The sequence below is a fragment of the Triticum aestivum genome, chromosome 5D (assembly GCF_018294505.1).
Source record: "Triticum aestivum cultivar Chinese Spring chromosome 5D, IWGSC CS RefSeq v2.1, whole genome shotgun sequence".
NCBI classification, from domain to species: Eukaryota; Viridiplantae; Streptophyta; class Magnoliopsida; order Poales; family Poaceae; genus Triticum; species Triticum aestivum.
The window spans coordinates 393215589-393227010 of NC_057808.1; the positions used below are offsets into that span (position 1 = coordinate 393215589).

At 47.7% G+C, this 11422-nt stretch overlaps 1 protein-coding gene across 1 annotated transcript; it reads left to right on the top strand.

Annotated features, from left to right (window-relative positions):
• The first annotated feature begins 4011 nt into the window (after positions 1-4011).
• LOC123125094 (probable auxin efflux carrier component 5b) lies at positions 4012-7912 on the top strand. Its single transcript, XM_044545629.1, has 5 exons — positions 4012-4903; positions 5021-5106; positions 7162-7319; positions 7451-7527; positions 7672-7912. Exons 1-5 carry the CDS (start codon positions 4131-4133, stop codon positions 7739-7741), a joined length of 1164 nt encoding a protein of 387 aa, XP_044401564.1. The 5' UTR covers positions 4012-4130; the 3' UTR covers positions 7742-7912.
• Positions 7913-11422: the final 3510 nt, after the last annotated feature.

Genomic DNA, 11422 nt, shown 5'->3' on the forward strand with positions numbered 1-11422 from the left:
AGAGCTATTTGGCATGGTCGGGAAGAGGAGCCCCACGCCGCGGCTGGCTCTTCCATAGAAACGGGCCCTCTCCAACAGCCACCGCCGGATCTGGTCTGCCGCTGTCCGTTCATGCCTCCGGCGACGCCAACCATCGCTAGATCGAACGACTGCTGCTATTGACAACATGCACGAGATAGAGATTTTTGTTTGTTTTGTAAGTAATAGCAGTAGCGCGGGGTATAAGACCCGCTACAGATAATTAGCAGTAGCGCTGTCTGCAACGCACGGTACAGCTAACCATGTATAGCAGTAGCGTGTGTCAACACGCGCTACTGCTACAAGTTAGCTGTGGCGTCGTATCAGTAGCACGGGCACCCGCGCTACTGATACACCCAAAACCCGCGCTGCTGCTAGGCTTTTCCCTAGTAGTGCCCTTCTACTCATGCCTATGAAATCCGCGGATACGACCAACCACGCATGGCACAACAAATCATCCTCCATGGTTGAGTACCCCACCATCCTTCGCACTCTAAAAAAAGACAGGCGTTTGAAAATAAGTTCAATGATATTTGACCGAACACCTACCGGGTGTGGTGACCGTCATGGACGAATTCGACAGGGGGAGGGAGTGTACCTTTTTTTCGACAAAGGGAGGGAGTGTACCTGCCTACGAAAGGGTACAGGGTGGACGACACGGTCGTAGAAGGTGAGCAGGCGCGTCTGTGCTGGTTGCAGAGGTCCGACAATGCCTATGTGCCGGTTGAAGAGGTACATAGGCAGTGTCGGAGGAGGAGGGCGTGGATGCAAAGTAAGGTAGGAGAAGGGGCGGGTTGGAAGAAAATGGGACCAGGAGGGGGGATTTAGTGGGCTGGGGGTGTCAGAGTCCTACGTGGTTGCTGTCCGGACTTCGGCAAAGCCCCCCTCCCCCACTTTGTCTCCGATTTGCGGGAAAAAGTGCATCCGTACCACTCGTCGGACCGATACAGGCTCGTCTTGGATGGCACAACACGTCTGGACCGTGCGGTCCGGATGATTATGGGTGGTTTGAGGGTCGGCGTTGGAGATGCCCTAAGGGCATGGCCAACGCGAGGCGCTAACAGGGGACACCATGATCAATTTCCTGCTCGATTGGCAGTCAGGGCCGGTCCTGATAATTTGGGGGCCAAGGCGAAAGTAAATCTTGGGGCCCTTTAGTATAAACATGAAAAAATATGTCTGAGCTCGGCTCTTGAACATCCAAAAATATGTGTACATTTCGATAAATATACAAGCATAGCTTGGGTTCTCCCTTTAATATGAACTCCAAAGCATGTCATATACAAATTTCCAGGCTATAAGTAATGATCCACTTTACCGAATCAAGAAAACAAGCAAATCAGGTTGTTCAACAGGATGTTATCTACGTCCTTCATGTTGTAATCAAACACTGGTTATGCCTGAAAATAGACTAGTTCTTGTGAAAAGGAAATCTGCGAAAATTCAAAGAAGGAATATCCGCCAAACTTTGAAAATACTTGTACAACAAGACTGTTCTGGTGTATCCAAAATCTAGTAAAACAGTGTACAAAATGTACTAATTCTGAAAATAATGTTTTTACTATCCAAGCTTGTAATTTAGTACATTTTAAAGAAAAATACTTATTTTGTACTATGTTACTATATTTTATATGTAGCGTTACTGGGATGTAGAATAAGCTATTCTACACTTACGCTTAGTATATAATGCAAAGACCCGATTGAACCATATTCAGTTATTCTATTGATGAATGACTAATTCCTACCGTCTCTCTATCCGGGTTTGTAAGGCTGACACGAGTTTTTAGATCTTCAATTTGTTTAACGAGGTGTGTGTTACATGCCACTAAATTATAACATAAAATCTCAAGAATAATTAAAAGTTAAACTTAGTAAACAATAAGTATAAATTGCATCCATTGCCCGTACGAGCTAGAGGAGGAAACCTAGTTCCATATGAGAACTGAGAAAAGGGGGGGTATATTTTCCCTAACAGAAAAAAGAAAAGAAAAAATGAAGAAAACAAGAAGTAAAATGCTCATGTTTTCATGAGATCTGACAGGTAGGGTCGGTTAAACCCCGTGGACCTAATTGTAACGGATTGCAGGCAAAAATGTAAATGTGTCTTCATTGAATAGTAACAGAGGTAAAGAGTTGCACTACCAAGGGCGTACTACATCCGGGTTTGTACGCTCTAATTTAATAACTAAAGAAAAGTGAACAATTCCTGAAATAGAACGAAGACTCATAGGTTTCGTAGAGTGATTGTTTGCCGTGCTAACACTTTATATTACTCCATGAATCGTATTAAAACTGTGTCTATTAATATGAATCGGAGGGAATAAGGGCATGTACAATAATGCTATCTTATGAGCGACATATAGAATAAATACTGAGGTGGAGAAGAAATAATTCATAAGAAAAGACTTTCCTTCTCTTATTTAAGTTATGATATCTTAGTTCAACATGTCTCACCAATTTTTTAGGAATAACTCGTTATTAAAGTTAAAAGATAACCCATTGTAGATATATTTTTATTGTCATCTCTAAATTACATACAAAGCTTAAAATAAGACTGTTTTATCAACCACTGCACGTTCTAATAAATAAAGTTAGATTAGATCTCGAGTACTAATACTTTACCGGTGAGTGGCCGGAGCACTAATTGTACTGAAACGGCCCGGTGATCATCATATTCTAGTGTCCCTATTCGAAGGAAAACAAGATTTGCTTGATATTTTTTACGGACACAAATCCGGCTAAGGGCATCTTCAACACCGTCCCTCAAATCATTTGCATATGCCTGAACCATGTAAGCCATCTAACAAAGGTCTGTATCGGTTCGTAGGGCAGTCTGAACATACTTTCTCTCGTAAATCGGAGACAAGCATAGGGGCTTTATGGGCGTCTGAACCGTTCCCAACCCTACTTTTGACCACTCTGGCCCATCAAAAACCCCTTCCTCGTCCGCGCGTGCTTTCCGTCCGAAACGGTCAACGTTGCTCCAGAGGTTAGTGCCGCATTTATGCCCGACCAGAGCGGACGCAACCTCCAACTGGCGCTGACATTGAGCGCCGCCCGCGCCGCTTCCCGGTGTAGGCGACTGCTCGGTGTTTAAACGACAGATGGATCCGAAGAAGGAGATGGCAACCATTGCTTTCGGCTGGTTGGTGGCTGGCCGGCAGCCAGCCGGAGGACAACGACGACCATCCGGCGCCACCCTCCTCCTCCTCCTCCTCTGCGCCACCCTCGCCGGTGCATTGCACCATGACCATCGGCGAGGCCCGTTCCCATTACATGAACATGATGCGGGAGGAGCAGGCCTACGCCGCCTACAACCACCAACTCCTCCTGGAGTACCACCAGGCGGAGGAGCGGCTCAACGCCGGTAGGGCGATCGTGCCGGACATGGCGGAGCGGGTGGCGCTGCTCGACTCCTACCGCTCCACCCACGAGATTCCCCTGGTCCGCTGGCGGTACCACCAGCGGGCGGCGGAACTGGCGGCCGCCTACAAGGAGTGCGACGAGGCGGTGGACGAGGTGTTCGGCGAGACCGAGGAGGAGGAGGAGGACATCGCCGGCTCTGCCAAGGCCACGCCCCGTCACCACGGCAAGGAAGCTGACACGTCCGTGGGCGCCGCTGGCAGCGAGAAGAGTAGTGCACGGTAGGTCGTCGCTGCTCGGGTCCCAAGAAGGCTACAACTCCTCCTCTTCCGTCGAAGTCAAGCTTGGTGGGTTGTACATCGTCGGCCGATTAGCCACTTGGCAGCGACGTGAAGGCGGACAACTTAATTTTCTGGGTCTCTCAAGAAAGAGGTTACGGAGGCGGAGCTGGAAAGCCCCGAGACGGAACTGAACTGGATGCCCTAACTAACCAAGGTTAGAAACTTGGTATACAAAGATATTCTATCACTATTGATGTTGGTATGAAAGGTGCATTAGAAGTGCTATCACTGTCGATTTCGATTGTTGAAATGACGGATTCCTGCTAGTTAAATGAAGCGATCGGTCGAGTGGAGAGAATAATGGCAGGCAGCTCGTCGCATTTGTCCAACTCGACCTGATTACTTCCTCGCTACGTACACCAAAGCACCAAACCACGAGTGAACTAGCTTAGCTAGCTGGTGGCCGCGATGATAGGGTGGGGGGACGTGTACAAGGTGGTGTCGGCCATGGCGCCGCTCTACTTCGCCCTGGGCCTCGGCTACACCTCGGTGCGGTGGTGGAAGTTCTTCACCCGGGACCAGTGCGACGCCGTGAACCGCCTCGTCATCTACTTCGCACTCCCCTTCTTCGCCTTCGACTTCAACGCCCACGCCGGCACGTTCGCCGCCAGCTACCGCGTCCTGGCCGCCGACGCCGTCGCCAAGCTCGTCGTCGTGCTCGCGGTCGCCGGGTGGGTCGCGTCCTGCCGCTGGCGGCACTTGAGCCGCGCCCTCAAGACGCCACCCGCGAGGCCGGCGCGGCCTGATGGCGGCCGCGGCCACTCCTACTCGTGGTGCATCACCGGCTACTCGCTGGGCACGCTCAACAACGGGCTCCTCGTGGGCGTGCCGCTGCTGGACGCCATGTACGGCAAGTGGGCGCGCGACATCGTCGTGCAGCTGTCGGTGGTGCAGGCCGTCGTGTGGCTCCCGCTGCTGCTGGTGGCGTTCGAGGCGAGGCAGGCCTGGCTGGAGGTGACGTCGGCGCCGGCACCCGACGGCGCGCGAGAAGAAGGAGAGCAGGCAGCGCCGGGGAGCGACGACGTCGACCGGCCAGCGGCAGCCGGAGACGGCCGGAAGACGGCGGCGACGGGGTGGGCGTTCTGGGCGCCGCTGCTGCGGACGGTTGGGCTCAAGGTCGTCGGCAACCCGAACGTGTATGCGAGCCTCCTTGGCGTTCTGTGGTCCTCCGTGGCAAACAGGTACCCCCGCGACACAGCAGATTAGTGAGTAGCGATTTTATCTCACAGAAAGAAGAAACAATTTATTCATCCAGGCATTCTCTGATTATCAACCTATGCGTTTGCAATTATATGTAGGTGGCACCTGGAAATGCCAGGCATCATAGATGGCTCCATTTCGATCATGTCAAGGACCGGCCTTGGAATCGGAATGTTTAACATGGGTACCTACTACTCTCTTCGTTTACAAATACGTAGTACTAACCTTTTTTTTATATAAATTATTCATTAATTTTAGTCTTTATGTATCCGATATAGAAATATCCAAAAAGTTTTATATTTGTGAACTGAGGGAGAAGTCCCTTGAAAAAAACAAAAAAAGAAAACACGATAACGGGAGTCTTGGGTTTTGGTACCCACATCTACGAGGCCAAATTTTGACCCTTGTCAGAGAAAATCGAGATCTGACCCTACTTCAAATTGTTTTTGAAATCTGACCCTTTTGCTACCGTCATGGGTCCTGGCACCAGAACTGGCGGTAGATTAACGGCAGACGCCGTCAGCCAGCTACTACGAGTCCACGTGGCATAACGGTCCTACCGCTACAGGACACGGCGGTAGGACAGCTTAGACTACCGCCATAGTCTGTGGCGGTAGGGTCGCGCAACACTGGCGGGTACTGTGACGAGGTATCTGTTTTCCTAGCGGCAGGGTACCACACCCTACCGCCGTAGGGTTCGGCGGTAGGGCCGCGCGCATGGCACTCCTTTCTGTGACGAGGAATGCGTTCCCCCCGGCGGTAGGGTTCCACATCCTACCGCCAAGCCCGTATAACTGCTCGCACCCTACCGCCAGGGACTGTGGCGGTAGGGAGGCGGCGGCCGTCTAGGGCTGTTGACGTGGATTAGCACCTTACTGACAGGGTGCTTGGCGGTAGGCTGTTCAGGGTTACCGCCGTTGCCCCTGGCGGTAAGAAAAGGGGCCAGATCTCAAAAAAAATTTGACGTAGAGTCAGATCTCAATTTTCCTTGATAAAAGGGTCAAAACACGAAATTTTGCCCATCTACGACAACTTGTCATGCTCTAGTTTGTTTAGTTGGTCGATCACACTTTGCCGTATATTCCCTGCCTCGTGAGTTATGACTCATGACCCATGTGTCCACGGAAACATCTTTTTTAGCTGAACTTGTCACGCTTTTGTGGCAACTCATCTTTTGGCCAACTTTGCCACAAACGAGCTTAGGCCAAAACGTGCCTGAAAACCAAAACGTATAAAGTGACTAAACAATCTCTTTTAGCTAAACTTGTCACGCTTTTGTGGCAACTCATCGTTTGGCCAACTTTGTCACAAATGAGCTTAGGCCAAAATGTGGTTCAAAACCAAAACATCTAAAGTGACTAGTCAACTAACTGTTACTTAAATTCTGGTCCTTTTAAAAGGTAATTAACAAATCACAATCAAAATTTATTTCTTATAAAATGCGTACACAACCTGAACTTACTTCGAAAAATGTTAGCAGAATCCCTCCCCCCCCCCCCCCCCCCCCCCCCCCAAAGTGCAAACAATTTTGGACTATGTATATTAAGCATTTTTTGGTACATTCCATTAGTGAAGTATACTGACTTTAGAGCACCACATCGATTTACCATGAGGAAATTATTGATAGTGATGCGGTAAAGGAACAGAAAGTATCTCACACCTACTTCCTCAGAGGTGACCCTAGGTTACCGAACCACGAGAGGAAGTCTTCCTTGAAGCGATGGTCTCTAGCAAGCTTTTGTTAAATGATCAATTATCTTTTGACCGGATCAATCAAGTAAATGATGATTCAAACACTAGTAATAAAAATAGATACGGGTATGAGATCTTAATGCTTACAACCATGTATTTGCGTTGGGACCAAATATGATCTTAATTTGTGCACTAGAAGTCACCCATCGGGATGTGCTTGTTACTAACCGAAGTGGGGGATGTGTCCAAATAACATCCTGACCGGCACGAGTCCTGCATTGAGAATCGGTTGTCCTATCTCAGGCCCTATTGCAGGCTTAAATGGATGTATCTAAAAATGAAATAGGTCTAGATATATTCATTTCGGCGACAACTAATATGGGACGAAGAGAGTATAACATTGAGCACACACAATAGTGGGCCTTATATTTCAGAAAGGGGGGGGGGGGGAGTAAATAGTAATGAATATAATTCAAAACAATATTGAGATCAAAGAGGAATTAACTGATTGATCGTGAATGACACCGATCTGGCGGTTGTATTGTAGGCTTGTTCATTGGTCTGCAGGACAAGCTCGTCGTGTGCGGGCCTGGATTAACCTCGTTGGGCATGGCGATGAGGTTTGTCGCTGCGCCAGCAGCCACCATGATTGGAGCGCTACTTTTGGGACTACGTGGCGACCTTGTGCGTGTTGCCATCTTACAGGTAACAATAGATAAATATTGCAGGTTATAGGCTCACAACTGATGTTAACATGGTTTTCTTCTCTCTTTTTTTTGCTAATCGAGCCAAATATCCAGATCAATAGTAATAACTCACTTCGTTCCTATTCGTAGGCTGCACTGCCTCAGTCTATTGGGACATTTATCTTTGCACGAGAGTATGACCTGCATGCCAATATACTCAGTACTGTGTAAGTAAACTGGCGATCTCGCATGTCATGGTGATTAGAGCACTCCATTAATTGTTTATGCATATCGACCACATTGTTCTTCCCTGGGCACGAAGATAACAACTAAAACCGCTCTTTGCTTTTTCTTTTTTTCCTTTTTTGCAGGGTGATAGTCGGCACGTTGGCTTCACTGCCTATTTTAGCCACATATTATGTAGTTTTAGGGCTCATGTGATTATGTTATATGTTCCTCTTCTAGTTTATTTTGGGGGTTTGTTATGTATGTGTGCCTACAAGATGTAGCAAATTTTTTATGTTTACGTCAACAAAAATTGCATGTGCTTTGGCCCTTCTTCTCTTTAGGAAATGCCATCATGGCTAATTGTATTAATATCAAATAGTAATAGTTATCGCGAGTATACTCTATAACACTAAGCTCCCTAGTTTTAAAGAGCCCACATTCAATTAAGGTCTCCAATTAGAATTAGGTCACCCGATTTTGACCGGGTCAACAATTTCTCAAAGCTCTCTCATTCAATATTTTATACTATGCACCATGCTTCCTAATTTTTAAGGTCTCACAATTAATTGAAGTATTCAATTTAGAATTGGGTCAACCTATTTTGACCAGGTAAACACTTTCTCAATCTCTTCCATTATTCTTTTAATTCACTATATTCCTTAATTTTGAAACACTTTCAGTCAATTGAGGTGTTCAATTTTGGATTTGGTTTACGATTTTGACTAGGCCAATAATTTTTCAAATCAATCAACAACAACCAGCCTATAAAACATATCAATCATGCGAACCCTCCCACCACCTGAAAAGAGAAGCTCCACCATGTGATGTTGTAGCACCCATATGGTAGTACATGCGATCACCGACACAGAAATTTCCCCACATATATATAGATTGGTTAGCGGATAACACATAATCACACCACGAAAGGCCCACCAAATAACCGCATTATAAATAAAAATAAAACATACTCTATCATCTCCCCACCCGCCAAACTAAATATTCCATGTGTCAAAATATAAGGGACATTAGTTTTGTACAAAGTCAAATTTCGTTAATTTTGACCAGGTTCGGAGCAAAAATATCGACATCAACAATATTAAACAAAAAAGTATGAAAATTTGTTTCATGATGAATTTAAAAATATCAATTTGATATTATGGATTTTGATATATTTCTCTACAATTTTGATCAAACTTGAAAGGTTGACTTTTCAAAAAAGTAATACATCTTATATTTTGAAACAAAGTGATTATCTATACCAATAAAAAAGATCCAAAGGGGCAGATCCAATTAATCTCGACAATCAAATCATGTCAATCCAGTGATCTAGACTGCTTCAATGTCGAGCGTGTTGGGGATCATAGCAGAAATTTAAAATTTTCTACGCATCACCAAGATCAATCTATGGAGTCATCTAGCAACGAGGGAGAGGAGTGCATCTACATACCCTTGTAGATCGTGAGCGGAAGCGTTCAAGTGAACGGGGTTGATGGAGTCGTACTCGTCGTGATCCAAATCACCGATGACCGAGCGCCGAACGGACGGCACCTCCGCGTTCAACACACGTACGGAGCAGCGACGTCTCCTCCTTCTTGATCCAGCAAGGGGGGAGGAGAGGTTGATGGAGATCCAGCAGCACGACGGCGTGGTGGTGGAAGTAGCGGGGATCTCGGCAGGGCTTCGCCAAGCTCAGCGAGAGGGAGAGGTGTCACGGGAGGGAGAGGGAGGCGCCAGGGGCGGTGGTGCGGCTGCCCTCCCTCCCCTCCACTATATATAGGGGCCCTGGGGGGTGCGCCGGCCCCTGGGAGATCCAATCTCCAGGGGGGCGGCGGCCAAGGGGGGTGGCTTGCCCCCCAAGCCAAGTGGGGCGCCCCCACCCCTAGGGTTTCCAACCCTAGGCACAGGGGAGGCCCAAGGGGGGGGCGCACCAGCCCACCAGCGGCTGGTTCCCCTCCCACTTCAGCCCATGGGGCCCTCCGGGATAGGTGGCCCCACCCGGTGGACCCCCGGGACCCTTCCGGTGGTCCCGGTACAATGCCGGTGACCCCCGAAACTTTCCCGGTGGCCGAAATTGGACTTCCTATATATAATTCTTCACCTCCGGACCATTCCGGAACTCCTCGTGATGTCCAGGATCTCATCCGGGACCCCGAACAACTTTCGGGTTACCGCATACCGAAGTGTGTAGACCCTACGGGTTCGGGAGACATGCAGACATGACCGAGACGACTCTCCGGTCAATAACCAACAACGGGATCTGGATACCCATGTTGGCTCCCACATGTTCCACGATGATCTCATCGGATGAACCACGATGTCGAGGATTCAATCAATCCCGTATACAATTCCCTTTGTCAATCGGTACGTTACGTGCCCGAGATTCGATCGTCGGTATCCCAATACCTCGTTCAATCTCGTTACCGGCAAGTCACTTTACTCGTACCGTAATGCATGATCCCGTGACCAACCACTTGGTCACTTTGAGCTCATTATGATGATGCATTACCGAGTGGGCCCAGAGATACCTCTCCGTCATACGGAGTGACAAATCCCAGTCTCGATCCGTGTCAACCCAACAGACACTTTCAGAGATACCTGTAGTGTACCTTTATAGTCACCCAGTTACGTTGTGACGTTTGGTACACCCAAAGCACTCCTACGGCATCCGGGAGTTACACGATCTCATGGTCTAAGGAAATGATACTTGACATTGGAAAAGCTCTAGCAAACGAACTACACGATCTTTGTGCTATGCTTAGGATTGGGTCTTGTCCATCACATCATTCTCCTAATGATGTGATCCCGTTATCAATGACATCCAATGTCCATAGTCAGGAAACCATGACTATCTGTTGATCAACGAGCTAGTCAACTAGAGGCTCACTAGGGACACACTGTGGTCTATGTATTCACACATGTATTACGATTTCCGGATAACACAATTATAGCATGAACAATAGACAATTATCATGAACAAGGAAATATAATAATAACCATTTTATTATTGCCTCTAGGGCATATTTCCAACAGTCTCCCACTTGCACTAGAGTCAATAATCTAGTTACATTGTGATGAATCGAACACCCATAGAGTTCTGGTGTTGATCATGTTTTGCTCTAGGGAGAGGTTTAGTCAACGGATCTGCTACATTCAGGTCCGTATGTACTTTACAAATATCTATGTCTCCATTTTGAACATTTTCACGAATGGAGTTGAAGCGACGCTTGATATGCCTGGTCTTCCTGTGAAACCTGGGCTCCTTGGCAAGGGCAATAGCTCCAGTGTTGTCACAGAAGAGAGTCATCGGGCCCGACGCATTGGGAATCACCCCTAGGTCGGTAATGAACTCCTTTATCCAGATTGCTTCTTGTGCTGCCTCTGAGGCCGCCATGTACTCCGCTTCACATGTAGATCCCGCCACGACGCTTTGCTTGCAACTGCACCAGCTTACTGCCCCACCATTCAAAATATACACGTATCCGGTTTGTGACTTAGAGTCATCCAGATCTGTGTCGAAGCTAGCGTCGACGTAACCCTTTACGACGAGCTCTTCGTCACCTCCATAAACGAGAAACATATCCTTAGTCCTTTTCAGGTACTTCAGGATATTCTTGACCGCTGTCCAGTGTTCCATGCCGGGATTACTTTGGTACCTTCCTACCAAACTTACGGCAAGGTTTACATCAGGTCTGGTACACAGCATGGCATACATAATAGACCCTATGGCCGAGGCATAGGGGACGACACTCATCTTTTCTCTATCTTCTGCCGTGGTCGGGCATTGAGCCGTGCTCAATTGCACACCTTGCAATACAGGCAAGAACCCCTTCTTGGACTGATCCATATTGAACTTCTTCAATATCTTGTCAAGGTACGTACTCTGTGAAAGACCAA